This window comes from Onychomys torridus, chromosome 1 (genome assembly GCF_903995425.1).
Source record: "Onychomys torridus chromosome 1, mOncTor1.1, whole genome shotgun sequence".
In the NCBI taxonomy this organism is placed as follows: Eukaryota; Metazoa; Chordata; class Mammalia; order Rodentia; family Cricetidae; genus Onychomys; species Onychomys torridus.
In genome coordinates, this window is record NC_050443.1 from 177,096,919 (window position 1) to 177,115,368 (window position 18,450).

General features: G+C 40.3%; 1 protein-coding gene across 2 annotated transcripts in view; it reads left to right on the forward strand.

The window, feature by feature from the left end:
- Positions 1-18,450, forward strand: part of Atrnl1 (attractin like 1) — a 577,179-nt gene that overhangs the window by 90,827 nt on the left and 467,902 nt on the right. For both annotated transcript variants that reach the window (XM_036173756.1, XM_036173764.1), the window contains exons 15-17: positions 8,861-9,042; positions 11,237-11,450; positions 13,591-13,779. In XM_036173756.1, coding sequence (XP_036029649.1) covers positions 8,861-9,042; positions 11,237-11,450; positions 13,591-13,779 — 585 coding nt within the window. The remainder of the gene's footprint in view (positions 1-8,860; positions 9,043-11,236; positions 11,451-13,590; positions 13,780-18,450) is intronic.

Here is an 18,450-nt window from a genome sequence, read left to right on the forward strand (position 1 = left end):
AATATTATACCATCATCTATGGGTATAAGGAAGAGTCATTAGGAGTCAGTTTAATAGCCTGTTCACTAAGCACAATACTAGTAATGGGTTCTCCCCTAGAGCCCATGACTTGTCTGGGTGTAGGTTCTTGGTCGGTAATGGTGCCAAGTATGGGTTTACTCTTGTGGAGTGGGACATAGATCCAATCAGGAAGTGAATGGTCATTCCTGTAATGGTCATGCTTGTCTGTATACCAGTTGCTCTCTTTTGCTGGGCCAGTCATTATTATAACTCAAAGAGTTCACATTTAGCTTTGGTTGATAATACTTTTTTTCCTCTGGTAGTGTGTATACCACATTCTAGAGCTAGGAGTAATGATAGCCAGCCATAGAGATGATTTATATGCCTCAAGTATGTAGTGTCTTTAGCAATAGGGTCTTACTGGTGAATTCTGGAGCATGCTGAAAAGCAGTGGCAGTAGCTTTACTGTTTGGGGTCTGTGGGACTTCACTGGCCAACAACTCCAAAGGAAGTGACTGTTTCTGACACTGGGCTTTTTATTTGTTAGCTTCCGGTGTGTAGTGGGGCCATTGCTACTCTACTTAAGGGTAACTCTATTTTACCGTGTGTGTGTGTGTGTGTGTGTGTGTGTGTGTGTGTGTGTGTGTGTGTAAGTAAGCTTCTATCATAGTAGATTTCCATATAGTTTTTTTGAAGGTTTTGAGTGTTATTTATCCCTCTCCAAACTCCCTCCTCTACTGTTTATCCTCCCACCACAGCTAAACCCTGTTCCATCTTTCTCTTTAAACCTTGTATAACAGGGAGCAATGTCTCCCTTCCACTAAAAGCCCCTCCTCATGGCTTCTTAGTAACTACTGGCCTCTATGTTAATTTCAAAAGAAACACACACATCTGAAGATTCAAAGCTAACATCCAGAAATAAGAAAACATGCAACAGTTGTCTTTCTGGGACTGGCTTACATCATTCAAAATGAGTAACCGAATAACATGCCATCATGTAAATAAACAGACCACATTTCATTACCATTCATGAGTTGGTGAACATCTAGGCTGTTTCTTTTTACTGGATATTGTGATGGAGCAGCAGTGGACATGGATGAGCACATATTTCTCGTGCAGGATGTGGAGTTCTTTGAGTACTTCCCAAGACTGGTACTGCTGGATCATTTGGTTGCTCCTTTTAGCTTTTTGAAGAGTTACTGCACTGATTTCCTTAGTGACTAAGTCAGTGTTTCCTTTCCCAGACACACACACCTTGTGCCAGCATTGCCATCTTTTTATTTTTATTTTTTCTTTTTGAACCATAGTCCTTCTGACTGGCATGAGAGGAAATCTCAAATAGTTTTAATTTGTATTTTCTCTGATAGCTACGGATGTTGACCCCCCCTCCTTTTTTTTTTTTTCTAAAGTTTTCAATTGTTTGCTTTTCATCTTTTCAGAACTTTGTTTAGTTTAATGCCTGGGTCTTTAATTTGGTTGTTTGTTTTCTTGATGTTTAATTTGAGTTGTTTATGGATTCCAGATACCAACCCTCTGTCGATGTATAGCTAGAAAAATGATTTCTCCCTGTTCGTCTGTCTTGTCACCTGAGTGACGGTGTTCTTTGCTGTGTGGACCGTCTTTAGTTTCCTGAGGTCCATTTATTAGTTGTTGGTTTTAATGTCTACACTGTTACATTTCCCTGGTTTTTCAGTCTGTCATTGGCATAAAGGAAGGCTGCCTATAATTGCATGTTGATTTTTATACCTTGCTACTTTGCTGGACCTGTTTCTCAGCTCTTAAGGGTTTTTGAAGAGTGTTTTTAAGGTCTTAGGTATAAAATTGCTTCATCTGCTGACAGGGATGCTTCAAGCTTCTTTCCCAATCTACACTTGTGTGTTCCCTTTGCTGTGTTTTGCCCTAGCTAATACGTCAACACTGTGTTAAACAGAAGTAGAGAAAGTGGACACACTTGCCTTGACCCTGATTTTAGTAGAAATACTTTGACTTTTCCTGTTTAGTCTTTTGTTGGCTGGAGGTTTGATGCATGTCGCCTTTAGTGTATTGAGAAATGCTCTCCATATCCAGGTTACCATGACTTTTATTATGAAGGCAATATTGGATTTTTCAAAGGCTTTTTCTGTATTTGCTGAAATGATTTTGTGATTTCTGTCCTTTAATCCATATATTAGTTACTTTCCCATTAATGTAGTAAAATAATGTGGCCAAGAAAACGTATATTAGAAGGAGATAGTCCGGCTTACGGTTCCAGAGATTTGAGAGAGTGAATTATGACAGGAAGTCATAGCAGCAAGATGTGTGCTTGACAGCAGGAACAGGAATTTGAGAGCTCATAAAAAAGCAAGCAAAAAGCTGAGAGAAAAAGCTGGAAGTGGTGGGTTGGCTTTTCCTCCCAAAGCCCACCCTCAGTGATGCGCTTCCTCCATCAAGGCTGCACTGCCTGAATCTCCCAGAGATCTCCACCACCTGAGAACTGAGTGTTCAAATATCTGAGCCTTTGGGGGCTTCCTCATTCAAACACCCACATTCCATCCCTTGACTCCCATAGGCTCATGGCAATATCCTGATGCAACATGCATTTAGTTCAACTTTAAAAGTCTCTGTGGTCTTTCACAGTCTCAACACTGTTTAAAAGTCCAGTGTGTCTTCTGGGATTCAAGGCAGTCTTTTAACTTTAACCCCTGCAAAAGCCAAGAGAACATTACATCCTGTAATCACACAGACTATGTACAAAGAGGAATGAGGGCATGTTGAGGAAATATAGGACCAAAGTAAGTGTCCAGATGCTGGAGACTGTGGAAGACATTTCCCCATTTCCACCATCACAGTGTGAAACCACCAATAATTTAACAAACACTTTTCAACATGAAGAAAAGTGATTTGGTGTTTTGAATTCTGTAAGACCGGAAAGACTGTTGCACGTGTGGCCTCAGCATGACAAGAAAGCCATGCTGTGTTCATTAATGCTAACAGCTTTCTGAGGACTTCTCTGATCTCAGCGTGTTACTCGAGGTACCCAGTTTAATCTTTAGAATATTAGCTATCGGTGAACTGGAACAAGATCTTTTAGTGCGTGTGTGAGGTCAAAGCAAAGGGTGCAAAAATCCACTTCGTTTTGAATTTTCATTCTGTTCTGTCTACTGTGGGCTTTCCTAAGACTGTGAAGCCTGGCTTCCTAAATAAACTCTGGTTCTCCATTCCATATCGGGTCACACTGGGTGTAAGGGGTTTAGAAAATTTGGCAATAGTAAAAGTTTTTTTGAGTACTCAGCAATCAAAATTAGTTAGAAAATAAATGCTTAATGAGTCTGAAATACTTTTGGCAACACCTTTATTGAGTCCTGTGACTTCACTGGAGCCTGGGTTCTGAACACCACCATGTTCACTTTGCCTGTACATGCTAGCATGTGTTAGCAGAGATGCTTCATGAGACACTTGGGTTCAGAGTCAAGACTGTTGTTATGTTATAAACTGTATTGTCTTAAGTGTATGCGCAGAGTTTTCTGTTCTTACAAAAACAATGATTTAATTACAGTCTTTATATATTTGGCTATTGTAATTTTTCAGAATGTGAACTTTAAATTAGTATTTCTTTGCATTGTATTGTGTTAAAAATTGCTATTTGAGTAACTGGCTTTTCATAAAAAAATTTTAAATACACTTTGATATTAGAACAGAATTTATAACAATTTCTGATTTGTTCTTAACTATACTTCTGCCATTTTGTTCTACCTAGTTACGAGAAGTGATGTTCTCAACAGTGATAGTTATAAGATCAAAATAGCTGTTAATGCTCAGTTGTATCCCAAAGTATCAGATGTTTAGTTAAGATTAAATTCTTTATGTGAAGTAACCAAAAAAAATAAAAATAAAAAAAATAAAGTAACCAAATGTCTGTCCCATAAGTATGAAAATTTGTTTTTGCCTTTGATAAATAGCAAAATTTTATCTCAAAAAAATTTAAAATAAGATTTGTTGTGATTTATTATCAATAACTGTTTAATCTATAGATCTGTTTTCTATACCTTTATACCCAGGGCCATGTGAATTTTCTAAGAAAAAGGAACTTGTATTAGTTACTTGTCTGTTGCTAAAACAAAATGCCATCACCAAAAGCAACTTGATGAAGAAAGGGTTAATTTTGTCTTATGATTCCAGAGGCTTTGAGTCCATAATAGCAGGGAAGGCATGACCACAGGCAGCATGAGATGATCTTCCTGCAGAAGCAAACAGGAGAATGCGGTGTTAGAAGTCTTGTTCAATAGTACACAGTCTCAGCTGACTGTGCAGAAGCAGATATGAAAATAGAGTATCTTTATGTATGACATTAAAGAGATTTGTAAAAAGGTAAAACAAAGCCACAAAACTAGGTTGCTTTAAATTTGATTTATGTAATAAAACTAAATCGCCTTATGTTAAGTTTCAATTTTCACCTCCCAATTTTATTATGAAAAATTTAAGAATGTAGGGCATGGGAAAACTTGGTGAGGACACCAAGTCCCACACTGAAGAAGCTACAGTTAACACCTCTTCCCTGTCATCTTTAAAACTGATGGCCATATCCATTGTTTCCTTCCATTCTCCGTGTCCACTGTCTCCATCCACTCTCTGTGTCCACTGTTTCCATCCACTCTCCATGTCCACTGTCTCCATCCATTCTCCGTATCCACTGTCTCCATCCATTCTCCATGCCCACTGTCTCCATCCATTCTCCGTGTCCACTGTTTCCATCCATTTTCTGTGTCCACTGTTTCCATCCATTCTCTGTGTCCACTGTTTCCATCCATTCTCTGTGTCCACTGTTTCCATCCATTCTCTGTGTCCACTGTTTCCATCCATTCTCTGTGTCCACTGTTTCCATTCTGTCTCTGTGTCCACTGTTTCCATCCTGTCTCTGTGTCCACTGTTTCCATCCATTCACTGTGTCCACTGTTTCCATCCATTCTCTGTGTCCACTGTTTCCATCCATTCTCTGTGTCCACTGTTTCCATCCACTCTCCGTGTCCACTGTTTCTGTCCTTTCTCTGTGTCCACTGTTTCCATCCATTCTCCATGTCCACTGTTTCCATCCATTCTCCATGTCCACTGTTTCCATCCATTCACTGTGTCCACTGTTTCCATCCATTTACCGTGTCCACTGTTTCCATCCATTCACTGTGTCCACTGTTTCCATTTTGTCTCTGTGTCCACTGTTTCCATCCATTTACCGTGTCCACTGCTTCCATCCATTCACTGTGTCCACTGTTTCCATCCATTTACCGTGTCCACTGTTTCCATCCATTCTCTGTGTCCACTGTTTCCATTCTGTCACTGTGTCCACTGTTTCCATCCTGTCTCTGTGTCCACTGTTTCCATCCACTCTCCGTGTCCACTGTTTCCATCCATTCACTGTGTCCACTGTTTCCATCCATTTACCGTGTCCACTGTTTCCATCCATTCTCTGTGTCCACTGTTTCCATTCTGTCACTGTGTCCACTGTTTCCATCCATTTACCGTGTCCACTGTCTCCATCCACTCTCCGTGTCCACTGTTTCCATCCATTTACCGTGTCCACTGTTTCCATCCACTCTCCGTGTCCACTGTTTCCATGTCTGAAAGGATAAATGGCTCTGGTTTTGCCACTGGTGGCAGTGCTCATTACCACATGGAAAGGTCACGGACACGACAGAACCTAGTGGTACTTTTTTGAGCTTTATTAGGAGGGAAATGGGAGAAAAAGGGGAGCCAGGCCTGGGGGAGGGAGCAGAGCAGAGCAGAGAGCAGAGAGGGAGCAGAGAGAGAGGGTGTGGGTCTGCTGTGGGTTTTTTTAGGGCAGGTAGTAGTTGCCTGTGCCCGCTGATGAGGTAAGACCCAAGACCCCAAGATCTGGGTGACCCTCAAGGTTTTTTGAAGGTTAAAGACCACGAGTTTGAGAAGTACTGCCTTAAACTAGTTCTGTGAACATCTCAGTCCTGCTGGAAGGACATTTGTACAAAGGAAGAGAGATTGTATTTCACAGATGTGGACACTAAAATGTTCTAGAGATCAGATGCTGTTCAAATGTCAGTATAGATTCTGATAAAATACTATTGCTGAGTAGTGTGGTCTATAAAGAAATGACAAAGTATGTAAAATTATGTCAGAAATCAGTGGTTTTTTTCTTTATCTTTTCTCATTTTTATTAGTTCTTGAAGATCTTTTACAATTCATTTTGACCATATTCAGTTCCTTACCCAACTCCTCCAAGATCTATCCCCCTTTCTCAACCCACCAAACTGTGTTCTTTGAAAAGAACCAAATCAGGTCCAGTTTGTGCTGACTCTTGGATGTAGACTCTTGGCCTACTGTCAACCCACCAGGTACCTCACCCTTGAAGGAACCTGATTTGTGAGTGCCTAGTCCACCTCCCACTCCATCCCTGGGCTCTCAGGGCTTGTGTTTGCACACTGCTGTGTCCAGGCTCTTGGCTGCTGTGAGTTTGTGCCTTCTTACATTCCCTTTGCTCTTCCTTCCTTAAGGATAACAAGAAAAATGACTACAAGAGATAATTGCTTCATCATAGTTTGTACTATGTTTGTATTAGTTTGTTTTATTGTTATATTTTGCTTTTGAGACAAGGTCTCTCACTGTAGTGAGGGCTGGCCTTGAGATCACTGTGTAGCCCAGAATGTCCTCAAACTTCTAACATTCCTGCTGAGGCAGCCTCCACAGGAGTTAATTCTCATGCAAAACATCCACTCTATTCAGTGGTTCCACACCTAAGAGTACACTGTTTTTATATATTCTTTTTAAAATTCTGATTTGTTTTTTCTTTCTTGTTTGTTTTTTCCTAGAGAGAGAGAGGGAGGGAGGGGGGGGGGGAGAGAGAGAGAGAGAGAGAGAGAGAGAGAGAGAGAGAGAAAGAGAAAGAGAAAGAGAGAGAAGTATGGACTTGGTGGGTGAGGAAGCAGGAAGGATCTGGAATAGGCAGGGAAGGAGAGACCATGATCAGAATGTAGTGGCTGAAAAACAATTTTTTCACTTAAAATATATCATGAAATGAATGATATATAGGGCTGAGAGTAAGACCCTACCAGGATGGGGATGTGGACTAGGAGAGAGGGGTGTGAAGGAGGGAGCAGGGGCAGGGGAGGAGGAGGGGCAGGGGAGGGAGGAGAGGAAGGAGAGGGAGGAGGGCAGGGGAGGGAGGAGAGGCAGGGGAGGGAGGAGGGGCAGGGGAGGGAGGAGGAGGGTTAGGGGAGGGAGGAGGGCAGGGGAGGGAGGAGGGGCAGGGGAGGGAGGAGGAGGGCAGAGGGAGGGAGGGGAGGGAGGAGGGCAGGGGAGGGAGGAGGGCAGGGGAGGGGAGGAGGGTTAGGGGAGGGAGGAGGACAGGGGAGGGAGGAGGAGGGTTAGGGGAGGGAGGAGGAGGGTTAGGGGAGGGAGGAGGACAGGGGAGGGAACAGGCCGACTAACAGTAGCACTCACTGTAATTACAGTTGTTCTTTGGGGTGAAAACTCATCAATCCTCAGTCTGCTGTGCTGCACAGCCTGGACTGGTTCTCAGTTCTTCACGAGGAGAGCAGCAGCTTTCTTTCTTTCTTTTCTAGTTAGAGTCGTTGCTTTCTTTTTCTTTTTCTTTTTCTTTTTCTTTGTTTCATTCATTTATTTATTTTTGGTAGGATCCTGGAACTTACTCAGTAGAGCAGTTTGTCCTGGACCTGCAGCTGTCCTGTCTCTGCCTCCTGGATGCTGGAGTCACAGGCTGGTGCATCAAGCTCAGCTTGGCTTTCTCTTCTCTTAAAGGGATCCTAGGTTGTCTGCACTCCTATGATGGCTTCCGGTTTAGTGCATTCACGGGATTCCAGAGTGTGCAAGCCAGTGGGTCTGAGTCCTGGGCCCTCTCCTGCACCCCCTTCTGCTGTTTGTCTTGTCTTGTTCAACTCTGATGTGGTAGTTTTTTTCATCTTAGATTTCATTTTGTTATATTTAAAATAAATGAATGGAAACCTGGCCACTAGGGTAAAGGAGGTTGACAAGTGAGCTGTGCTTATACCTGTGGGAAGAGGGAGAACTCAGCACTCTCCAGTGGAGTGACACTCTATAAAGGCCACTTCAGGGCAGGCCTAATGTTCAGGAGGACTTGACCAACAGAGAATGGACTCCACAGGGTTGTGTGTGTGTGTGTGTGTGTGTGTGTGTGTGTGTGTGTGTGTGTGTGTTTGGTTACAGTTTGGTGAGTTTTTGTTTGGTTTATTTTTCCTTTGTGGGTAGTTGTTTTTTGTTTTCTTTGTTGTTATATTGTATTTTTGTTTTTTGAGAAAACTTAAAGTTGGATAGGTAGAGTGGAGGAGAGAATCTGGAAGGATTTGGGAGGGGAAGAATATGATCAAAATATATTTAAATTTATAAATAGTTTTAAATAATTAAAAGAGTAATCTGATCTTTTATATCTTGGAATTAGACAAATATAGTGGTAACTTTGTTTTTTGAGAGGTCCGATGTTGATGCCCTAGACTACACAGGAATCTTTGGAGTCAATGTAGAAAATAGGTGTTGGAGAACCAGAGCTCATGTTGTTTGAGAATTCAGGAAAGACCAGACATGATGATGCATGCTTTAACCCAGCACTAGGAAGACAGAAGCAGATGAGTTCAAGGCTAGCCTAGTCTACATAGTGAGACTGTTTCAACAAATAAAGGAATTTAGGAAAGAATTAGGATCCTGTCTTAACTCTCCAGCAAACTATTAAGTAAACTTAGGGATATTAAGAAATTTTGAAAAGTTCTATCTAAAAATTTTAAATCAACACAATGGTCATATCTATAATTTTGAAATAATTGATAAAGAACTATACTTTTTTTGTAATGTAAAAGTAAGATGCTATTCTTTTTTCTTTACCTAGCTCACCTTTGTGGAGAAGGCTGGAATCATGTTGGGGATGCTTGTCTTCGAATCAATTCCAGTAGAGAAAGTTATGACAATGCAAAGCTTTATTGTTATAATCTCAGTGGAAATCTTGCTTCTCTGACAACTTCTAAGGAGGTAGAATTTGTGTTGGATGAAATACAGAAGTACACACAGCAGGTAAACCTTTGGGTTCTTTATGTGATGGACGTATGCAATGATCCATGATCTGCGGAAATGATTTATTCTTTTTTGTCTTTTAAAGTAAATGTCTATCTGAAGGATATTTTTGCCAGTTACAAAATCACCACAAGTCTGGCCATTTGATTTCTATATTTGAAGACTTCTTGTGGTTGCTGATTTCTGTTGTTGCCTATTATTAAAATCCATAAGGAGTGGATGATAAACTCAGATTTGCAGGATTGCTGAGTCACATCATAAAAATGATGCTTTGTTTTATCAGAAACAACTTCTCATAGGATTTCAAAGTGGAAACTTTTTCAAGGTGACATTTCATTAGGCATATCTCTCTATAAAATGAATTATATCCCGAGTCACTGCAGGTGCACAGGCCTAAGATAACCCTTCTTTGGCCAATAAAGATCGACAAATTCATTCACTTTAAAGAGATATCTTGGGTCAAATGATCATTTACTTATCGGAAATGGCTAATGAAATGTTATAATGATTTATGGTGTGGTGCAGTAAATTTTCATAATATAGTAATTTATCTTTCATTTTCAACTGCCTGTCTGGCTCATTTACTGAATAATAGTTACTTTAAATGTTTTATCACAGGCTTCATTTTGTTTCTCTTCCTTTTCTTTCAGATTCTTATCATGATGAGTCAGGGCCTAATATTTCATTTTAAATGGCTTTCCTTTGCTGTAGAGAGGAAGCATAGCAATAGTCGTTGTGACGTGAAGCACATTTTAATGGGGAATTTCTGTGTTGAATTGATTATCTGACTAGTGTTACTATAAAGCATGATTTAAAAGGCAACTTTTATTATCAAAATATCTCTCAGAATAAATGTGTAAAACATGATAATCCTAATGTGAAGAAGCATGTGTGATTTTTATAATTGGAAGCATTGTTAACCCCAGCTTTGTCTCAGCATTATGCTAGATAGTATAAAAGAATTTCTATTCTAAGACCTTTGTATATTAAATTTTACTAATTGCTATCTGTACTCTATTGTTTTGGCAATATGACATTGTCAAAGTGAAAATTCATAAGGTATTTTAATTTTATCCAAGAAATGTCTGTTGAGTATTTACAGTGTGTAATCCATTGTATTTATTCACTTAAAACTGTAAAGGTCTATGGCTAACTTAACCTCCCTAGGAACATTTGTATAACATGAATACCATGTATAAATAAATATCTTATCGTAGCCACATTTTCCTCTACTCTCATATCACACATATAAAAGACTTTGGAAGAACCATGCTTTGAAACAATTCTCCATCATAGTGATTTTAAGTAGCTTAGTGATTTAGAAGATGTATTATCATGTGTTATAAAAGAGGTGTCCATACCCTAATGGAACAATAAAACTTGGATTTAGAATATAGTTTAGCTTTTAAATAATGATTTAAATAAGTTATATGAATATGGAATTGGCTTTGATTTACTGCTAAGTTTTATGATCAATGAGGGTATTAAGAGTAGTTAATGTGACTTTTGTCAACTTGTGTTTATCAGATTTTCAATGTGATAGTCAGACTTTGCCTGTGAAATAGATGACGTCAGTTTTCTTAAAATCTTATGAAAGTTCAAACATAGCAGAGAAATACCGATTTGGGGAGTCCTTGAGAAGTCTTTATTCAGAATCCGTACAGATCTGTTAATTTCATTTTCTGTTTTGCACAGTGCAGATTTTGGATTTATCTGTAGGTTCCTGAATCTATAACTGGTGAAACTCTATACTCGATAGTATTCGTTATAGTAGTAGTGTTATGGTGAGTGTTGACATTTTTTCATTTAGTTTGGTTTATTTATTTATTTGTTTGTTTGTTTGCAGTAGGATTTTGCTGTGTAGCCCTGTGTAGCCCTGGCTGGCCTCTGAATATCAGCCTGCCTTTGACTCCTGAATGCTGGGATTAAAGGCACTCTATATGCCCATTTTATAGAGGGTGAAAAAATGAGCAAGGGCTAAAAAATAAAATCATCTAACCTTATAGCTAAGCTCAAAGCCCAGTGCTTTCAAAATAGTCCTGTGATATACATCTTCCCCTAGATTATGCTGAGATTATTGTTGGAAGTAAAGGTGATTGGAAAGGTAGCTTTATGTGTTCTCAAATATTGAACGGTATCATGTGGTAGTTTTTCTTCTAACCACTTTCAATGCCCCATATCCTATTGTTTGCAGAAAGTATCACCTTGGGTAGGCTTACGCAAGATCAACATATCCTACTGGGGCTGGGAGGACATGTCTCCGTTTACAAACACAACGCTCCAGTGGCTTCCTGGAGAACCCAATGATTCTGGATTCTGTGCTTATTTAGAAAGGGCCACAGTGGCAGGACTGAAGGCAAATCCTTGTACGTCTATGGCCGATGGCCTCGTTTGTGAAAAGCCTGTCGGTAAGTAGAGGTGTACCAGCCTTTCTGTGTTTGTGTCAGCCTGTGGTCCAGCCTTTCTTTCTTGAGGGCAGGGACTTGTTTCAGCCTTTTATGATGCTCATCCCCTGACACTAATTTTTATTTACACACCCAACTTGTTTTTTTTTTTTTTTTTTTTTTAACTCATCTTAGCATTAAATTGTAATGGTAAAAGTTCATTTTTACATAATGTCTTAAATTTCACTTATTCTTTTACAAAAATTTTAAGGATTTATTTACTTTACTCTGTGTGTATGAGTGTTTTGTTTGCATATGTGTATGTGTACCCTGTGAGTACCTGGTACCTGTGGAGGTTGGAAGAGAGAGTCAGATCCTCTGGAACTGGAGTTACAGATGGTGGTGAGCCTCTGTGTGGGTTCTGGGAATCATCCTGGTCTTCTGCAAAAACATCAAGTGCCCTTAGTTGCTGAGCCCTCTCTCCAGCCCAATGTATTGTTTGTAGAATCTTTCTTTCTTGGTTGTCAGGGTGGTAGTATGGACATGTGGTTATGGTTACAGTTTAGCAACGGCCTCTTAATTGGCTAGTCTTTTGTTTTTATCATAATACTGTCTGAAAGGAAGATTTATCTTTAAGATTAATGACTGAGTAATTTTTAATCTTAGAGTGTATTGTTTCAATTCTCTATAAAGAAATGCTTTTGTTACCCCTTTTAAAATTGATTTTGTTAAATGGAGAGGAAGTATTTGAATTCTTTTCTTTTTAAAGAGTGGTATTTTTATTGTGGTTGTAACCATTTCATGACTATTTGCTGTCGTAACTGTTTTGAGTGGCAGCTCTGTAGCCTCAGGTGTGCCCCATTGTTCTGCAGCCACCACTCCTATTTCTGCAAGTCTTAGCTTATTTGGCAAAGTTAAAAGTCTGTGGTTTTTGAGACAGGGTTTGTCTGGGTAGCACTGGTGTCCTGGAACTCACACCACCATTGCCAAGCATAACTCTATAATCTTTTAAATAAAACATTTCTTACTCTTTAAGGCCCCTGGAAAACACCATTGCACTAGTTCCATGAATTTGATACTTTGGATACTTCATGTTGTGGAGTCACACCACTTTATACTTTGTGAATTCTTTGTTCCTGTAGCATAATTTCTTCCTGCTCATGGCTGAATAGTAGTCTAATGTATTTATAGGACACATTTTGTTCATCTATTTATTCTCTGGTAGATGCTTGGGTCCCTTTAGCCATTTATGGTGAAGTTGCAATGACTGTGAGCACATAAAGTTCTTCACTTTTTTGCTATTTAGAGAGAGAGTGTTATGACTGGGCTGTTACCACTTCCTTGGGTCCATAGTGAATGTAGCTTTGATTATTATATAAAAATTCTAGGTTTGTTCTGTTTTCCTACAGCGATTGTACCGCTTTGCGCTCTCCGGGCAGTGCGCTCTCCGGGCCTCAGTATCCCTGCCAATAGTTGTCCTTTTCTTTCTGTTGTTGTGTTTTTGAAAATGATCACCATCCCAATGTGTGTGATAGACGCTGTATTTTCGTATTATGATTTTATAGTAAGTTGTATATTTTCACTTGTTTATACCAAGACACAGTCACGGGGCATTTACTTAAAAAAGATATGGAACTTTTATGGAAAAATCATGCACTGTTGAGACTATGGAAAGAGGAGCTCCTGATTACAGTGTTGTTTGCAGTTTTAAAAATTGTACACCTTGTACTTTAATGAAGAATTAAGAAATAAAGGAATTACGTGTTTTCAAATTCAGTACTAAATTAGTACCCGTATCAACTTTTTTATCTTTTACCTTGTGTTATAATGCTTCAGTCTGCTTAACTGAACCTTTTGAAAAATAGTTAAACAGACAAAACCCAAGTATTTGTGTTAAAATGAAATTACCAGGGGCCTAAAGAGGTGGCTGAGTGGATAAGAGCACTGGTTGCTCTTCTGGAGGACCTGGATTTGATTCTCAGAACCCCCATGGTGTCTCAGGCGAATCTGATGCCCTTTTCCTCCTGCCCTCTGTAGGCCCCACGCATGCCTGTGGTAGCATCAGAACATGAGACCAAACACCCATATGCATAGTTAAAAGTAGAGATTAGCTTAAAAAATGAAGTTACCAAATGAAATAATTGCAGTCATTGATTTATTCCAGTCAGTCCAAATCAGAATGCAAGGCCGTGCAAGAAACCGTGCTCCCTGAGGACCTCTTGTTCCAACTGCACGAGCAATGGCATGGAGTGTATGTGGTGCAGCAGTACAAAGCGGTGTGTTGACTCCAACGCTTACATCATCTCCTTTCCATATGGACAGTGTCTGGAGTGGCAGACGGCCACCTGCTCTCGTAAGTATGGATGGAAAGAAACATTGGAGGGCATTTCAAACCATGGAAAAACCTCTATCAAGGAAGGTCTAAAATCTGTTTGTGCTATTAGCCTCTGGTTTGCAGTGTGTCCTCCTTTGAATTTACGGTATTACTATTTTACCGCTGTGTCTGACCCATCTCCTGAACTCTGAGTGTGGTGTACAAACAACCTAACGTTTCCTGACAGTGCTTCCCTCAGGGCTTTCTTGTGTCTTTAAGTATTCCTTGGCACACTTTTCATTCCCTCCCCCCCCTTTTTTTAATTATGCAGCTAATACTCCTCAAGAATTGACACCAGTTTTTATAGGGCTCTCTGTCTGTATTTGTCTAATTATTTCTTCAACATTAGCTCTGCATAGGCATGTTTTTCAAGACTATCCTATCCTTGCTGCTGTATCAGCTACACAGTCAATTGATAAGACATGCACATGTAGGTGGTGAAACTGCATAGAGAGGACTCTTGTGGATGTGAGCCGCCAGATGACTGACGTCTGGGACAATGTTAGCCATTGTATTCGGCGGGCTTCTATAGAATGAGACCAAGAGGACACACAGAAAGGAGGATTTGCTTGAGTGAGTTGGAACCTATTGCAGCTGGGTAGTCCAACAGTGGTGTCCATGTGTTCACGACTTAGAACACTGTGGCTGCTCAGTGCAGACGTTATATGCATCAGCAGTACCGATTTAGTGTTGAAGGCCAGGAGGATTCCTAGAGTCGCTGATCTTCAGGCTGTATTGGAATCTTGGGGAGCTAGAGTCTGGTTCCCAGGAAGAGTGGCAGTTGCAGCATAGATAGGAGTATTCACCAGTGAGAAGTCAGGGAGGGAAGCAGGAAGCACTGTTTTCCCTGAACCTCCTTAAAAAGAAACATTAAAGGAAGCATTTGACTGGGGACTTGCTTGCAGTTTCGGAGGGTGAGTTCTTGGCCATCATGTCAGGAAGTTGGTGGCAGGCAGCAGGCATGCGGCACCGAGCACTCACATCTGATCGCAAGCGCTTAGTGGCAGGGGTTGGGACAGTAGAGAGAAATATCGGGCCTGGCATAGGTCTTTGATACACCTCCTGATCCTTCCTAAACAGTTCTACTACCTGGGAACCAAGATTCAAATATATGAAATGACAGGGGCCATTCTTTTTTCTTTTTTCTTTTTCCTTTCTTTGAAGATGGAGGTTTCTTTGCATGGCCCTGGCTGTCCTGGAACTCACTCTGTAGACCAGTCTGGCCCCAAATTCAGAGATCCACCTGCCTCTGCCTTCTGAGTGTTGGTATTAAAGGCATGTGCCACCACTGCCTGACTTTTTTTCTTCCTTTTATTGAAAATTCATTTTTTCCTTACATACATCTTGATTGCAGTTTCTCTTCTCTCTACTCCTCCCAGTTCCTTCCCACTTTCCCACCCATTCAGATTTATCCTCTTTCTGTCTCTCGTTAGCAAACAAACAGCACTAGGGTAATATGATAAAATAACATAAAATAGACATCTCAGAATTGGACAAAATAAACAGAAGGAAAAGAGCCCGAGAGAAGGGACAAAACCCAGAGACCTGTCTTGTGGGCTGCAAGAACATATATAGAGATTCAGCTGTTCAATTAAAGCTATACTTTGACTGCTCAAGGGTCCTTTCAAGAGGCAGGCCATTTATTATGAATATTTGGTGATATCCAGCCTTTAATATTTCAGCTGTCTTCTGCTATGAAATCCTTGTGTGCCCAGACCAATTGGCAAACAGTTCAGTGCCCCAGACCTGTTGAACTAAGTTACTAACTGCCCTGCTGAGCTTAGGAGACAAGCTGGTGGGAGACTCATAGCTTTGTTTTTCCTGCTGGAGAAGCTCAGACCATCCTCTTGCCTTGAGGAGGCCTAGTGGTTCTCCAGAGCAATTGACTGAGGACAAAGGAGGTTTTTACATATCAAAGTGGGAAGTAAGACAACATTCCCAAGGAGATGGAGAACCTTGAGCCCAGGGAAAGAAAGGGCAGGCATTTTCTGTAGAAAGGGACAGAACAGCTTGGCGAGAGAGAAGAGAGGAAGACAGAGGTTACATAGAGGGTGAGCAGATCTGGAGTAGTTTTCTGAGTGCCAGGAGTAGAGAGCAGCAGAGATGGAGAAAGAGGGTACAGAGGACGACGAAGATGAGGCTGAAAGCATAGGAGTTTCGTCATTAACTGGACTATGAGCTGGGGAGCTGGACGGAACTGCAGTTATGGAGACAGGATCTCATCCCATAGAAATAAAGTAGATGGATATAGAGCTTGGTATGTCTAGAGTTATTCCTGCCTTGAATGCCTGGTGGAGCTATAGATGAATTGATAGAATTTTGTCTTAGAGGAATAAAGTTAACAGACATAAGAACATAGTACACATAGATTTTTTTTTTTCCCCTCAGATATCCCATGCCAGACATAGCTAAGCTCCTGGACTCTGGGTACTCCATAGACCCACTTGTTCATACACTCAGGAATTCCATAAAAACACTAAACTGGAAACAGTGCTACATACACAAAGAACCTGGTCAGACCTGTGTGGGCCCAGTGCATGTATATATAAATTGATAAATGTAATCCACCACATAAACAAACTGAAAGACAAAAACCACATGATCATCTATCTGTATGTGTGCACACACAATATAGTGCTTGAAGTCTTAGCTAGAGCAATAAGACAACTGAAGGGGATATTGGAGATAAAAATTGGAAGGGAAGCAATCGGAACATCTTTCTTTGCAGATGGTATGGTAGTTTATATAAGTGATCCTAAAAATTCCACTGGGAAACTCCTACAGAGAAACACTTTTAGCAAAATATTTAGATACAAAATTAACTCACAAAAATCAGTAGTGAAGTCCTCCTCTATACAAATGACAAATAGACTGAGGAGGAAATCAAAGAATACCTTTCACAATAGCTTGAAGAAATATAAAATAACCTTAGGGTAACTAACCAAGCAGATGAAAGACTTGTATGATAAAAACTTTAAGACATTGAGAGAAATTAAAGAAGATATCAGAAGATGGAAAGACTTCCCATGCTGGATTGATAGGATTAAAATAGTAAAAATGATCATTCTGCCCTAAGCAATCTATAGATTTAATGCAATCCCCATCAAAATTCCAAGACAATTTTTCACATATCTTGAAAGGACAATTTTCAGCACCATATGTAAATGAAAAACCCAAGATAGCTAAAACAATCCTGAATGATAAAAGAACCAATGGAGGTATCACCATTCCCAATTTCATGATGTATCATAGAGCTATTGTAATAAAAACAGCATAGTATTGGCACAGAAGCAGACATGTTGATCAATGGAATCAAACTGAAGACCCTGTGGTGGGTATTGTGTTCCCTGAAATATTGTGTGTTCCCCGAAATAAACATATCTGGGGTCAGAGAACACACAGCCACTAGAACAGAGCCAGAAATGGTGGCTAGAAAATGGGAAGAGTAAGCCATAACAGAAGTTGGGCGGAGGTGGTACACACCTTTAATCCCAGCACTTGGGAGGCAGAGCTAGCCAGATCTCTGAGTTCAAGGCCACTGTAGAAACAGCTAAGCATGGTGACCCATGCCTTTAATCCCAGAAACATAACCTTTAATCCCAGGGAGTGGGGGCAGAAAGAGAAAAGTATATAAGGCGTGAGAACCAGGAACTAAAGAGAAAAAAGCATGTAGTGAGTAAAGCATTCGGCTGGTTAAGCATTCAGGCTTTCGAGCACAGTTCAGCTGAGAGCCATTGGGATGAGGATTCAGAAGCTTCCAGCCTGAGGAAACAAGACCAGCTGAGGAACTGGTGAGGTGAGAAAACTGTGGCTTGTTCTGTGTCTCTGATCTTCCAGCAATCACCCCAATAACTGCCCTCGGGTTTGAGTTTTATTAATAAGAACTTTTAAGATTCATACTACAAGACCCAGATGTAAATTTTCACATCTATGGACACTTGATTTTTGATAAAGAAGCTAGAAATACATACTGTAAAAATGATGGCATTTTCAACAAATGGTGCTGGTCAAAACTGGGTGTCGAATAGTGCAGGTACATCCAAACTTATCACCTTGCACAAACACAACTCTAAATCTAGCAAAGACCTCACCATAAAACCAGATACTCTGAACCAGGTAGAAGAAAGAGTGGGGAATACCCTTGAGTTTAATGGTACAGGAAAAGACTTTCTGAACAGATCGATCACCAATTGCACAGGTACTACGATCAACAATCAATAAATGGGACTTCCTGAAACTGAAGCACTTCTGCATGGCAGAGGTCACTCTCATTCAGAAAAAGCAGCAGCTTACAGCTGGGGAAAAGACTTTTAGCAACTACGCATCTGCTAAAGGGCTAATATCTAAAATATATAATTAATTCAAAAAGCTAGATATCAAGAAAACAAATAATACATTTAAGAATGGGGTACAGATCTAAACAGAATTATAAAAAGGAAATTCAAATGGCAGCGAAACACTTAAAGAAATGTTCAGCGAAACACTTAAAGAAATGTTCAACATCGGGGAATGCAAATCAGAACTACTTTGAGATTCCATCTTACTCCTGTCAGAATGGCCAAGATCAATAAAACAAGTGACAGCTCATGCTGGGGAGGATGTGGAGCAAGGGGAACACTTACCCATTCCTGGTGGGAGTGCACATTCATG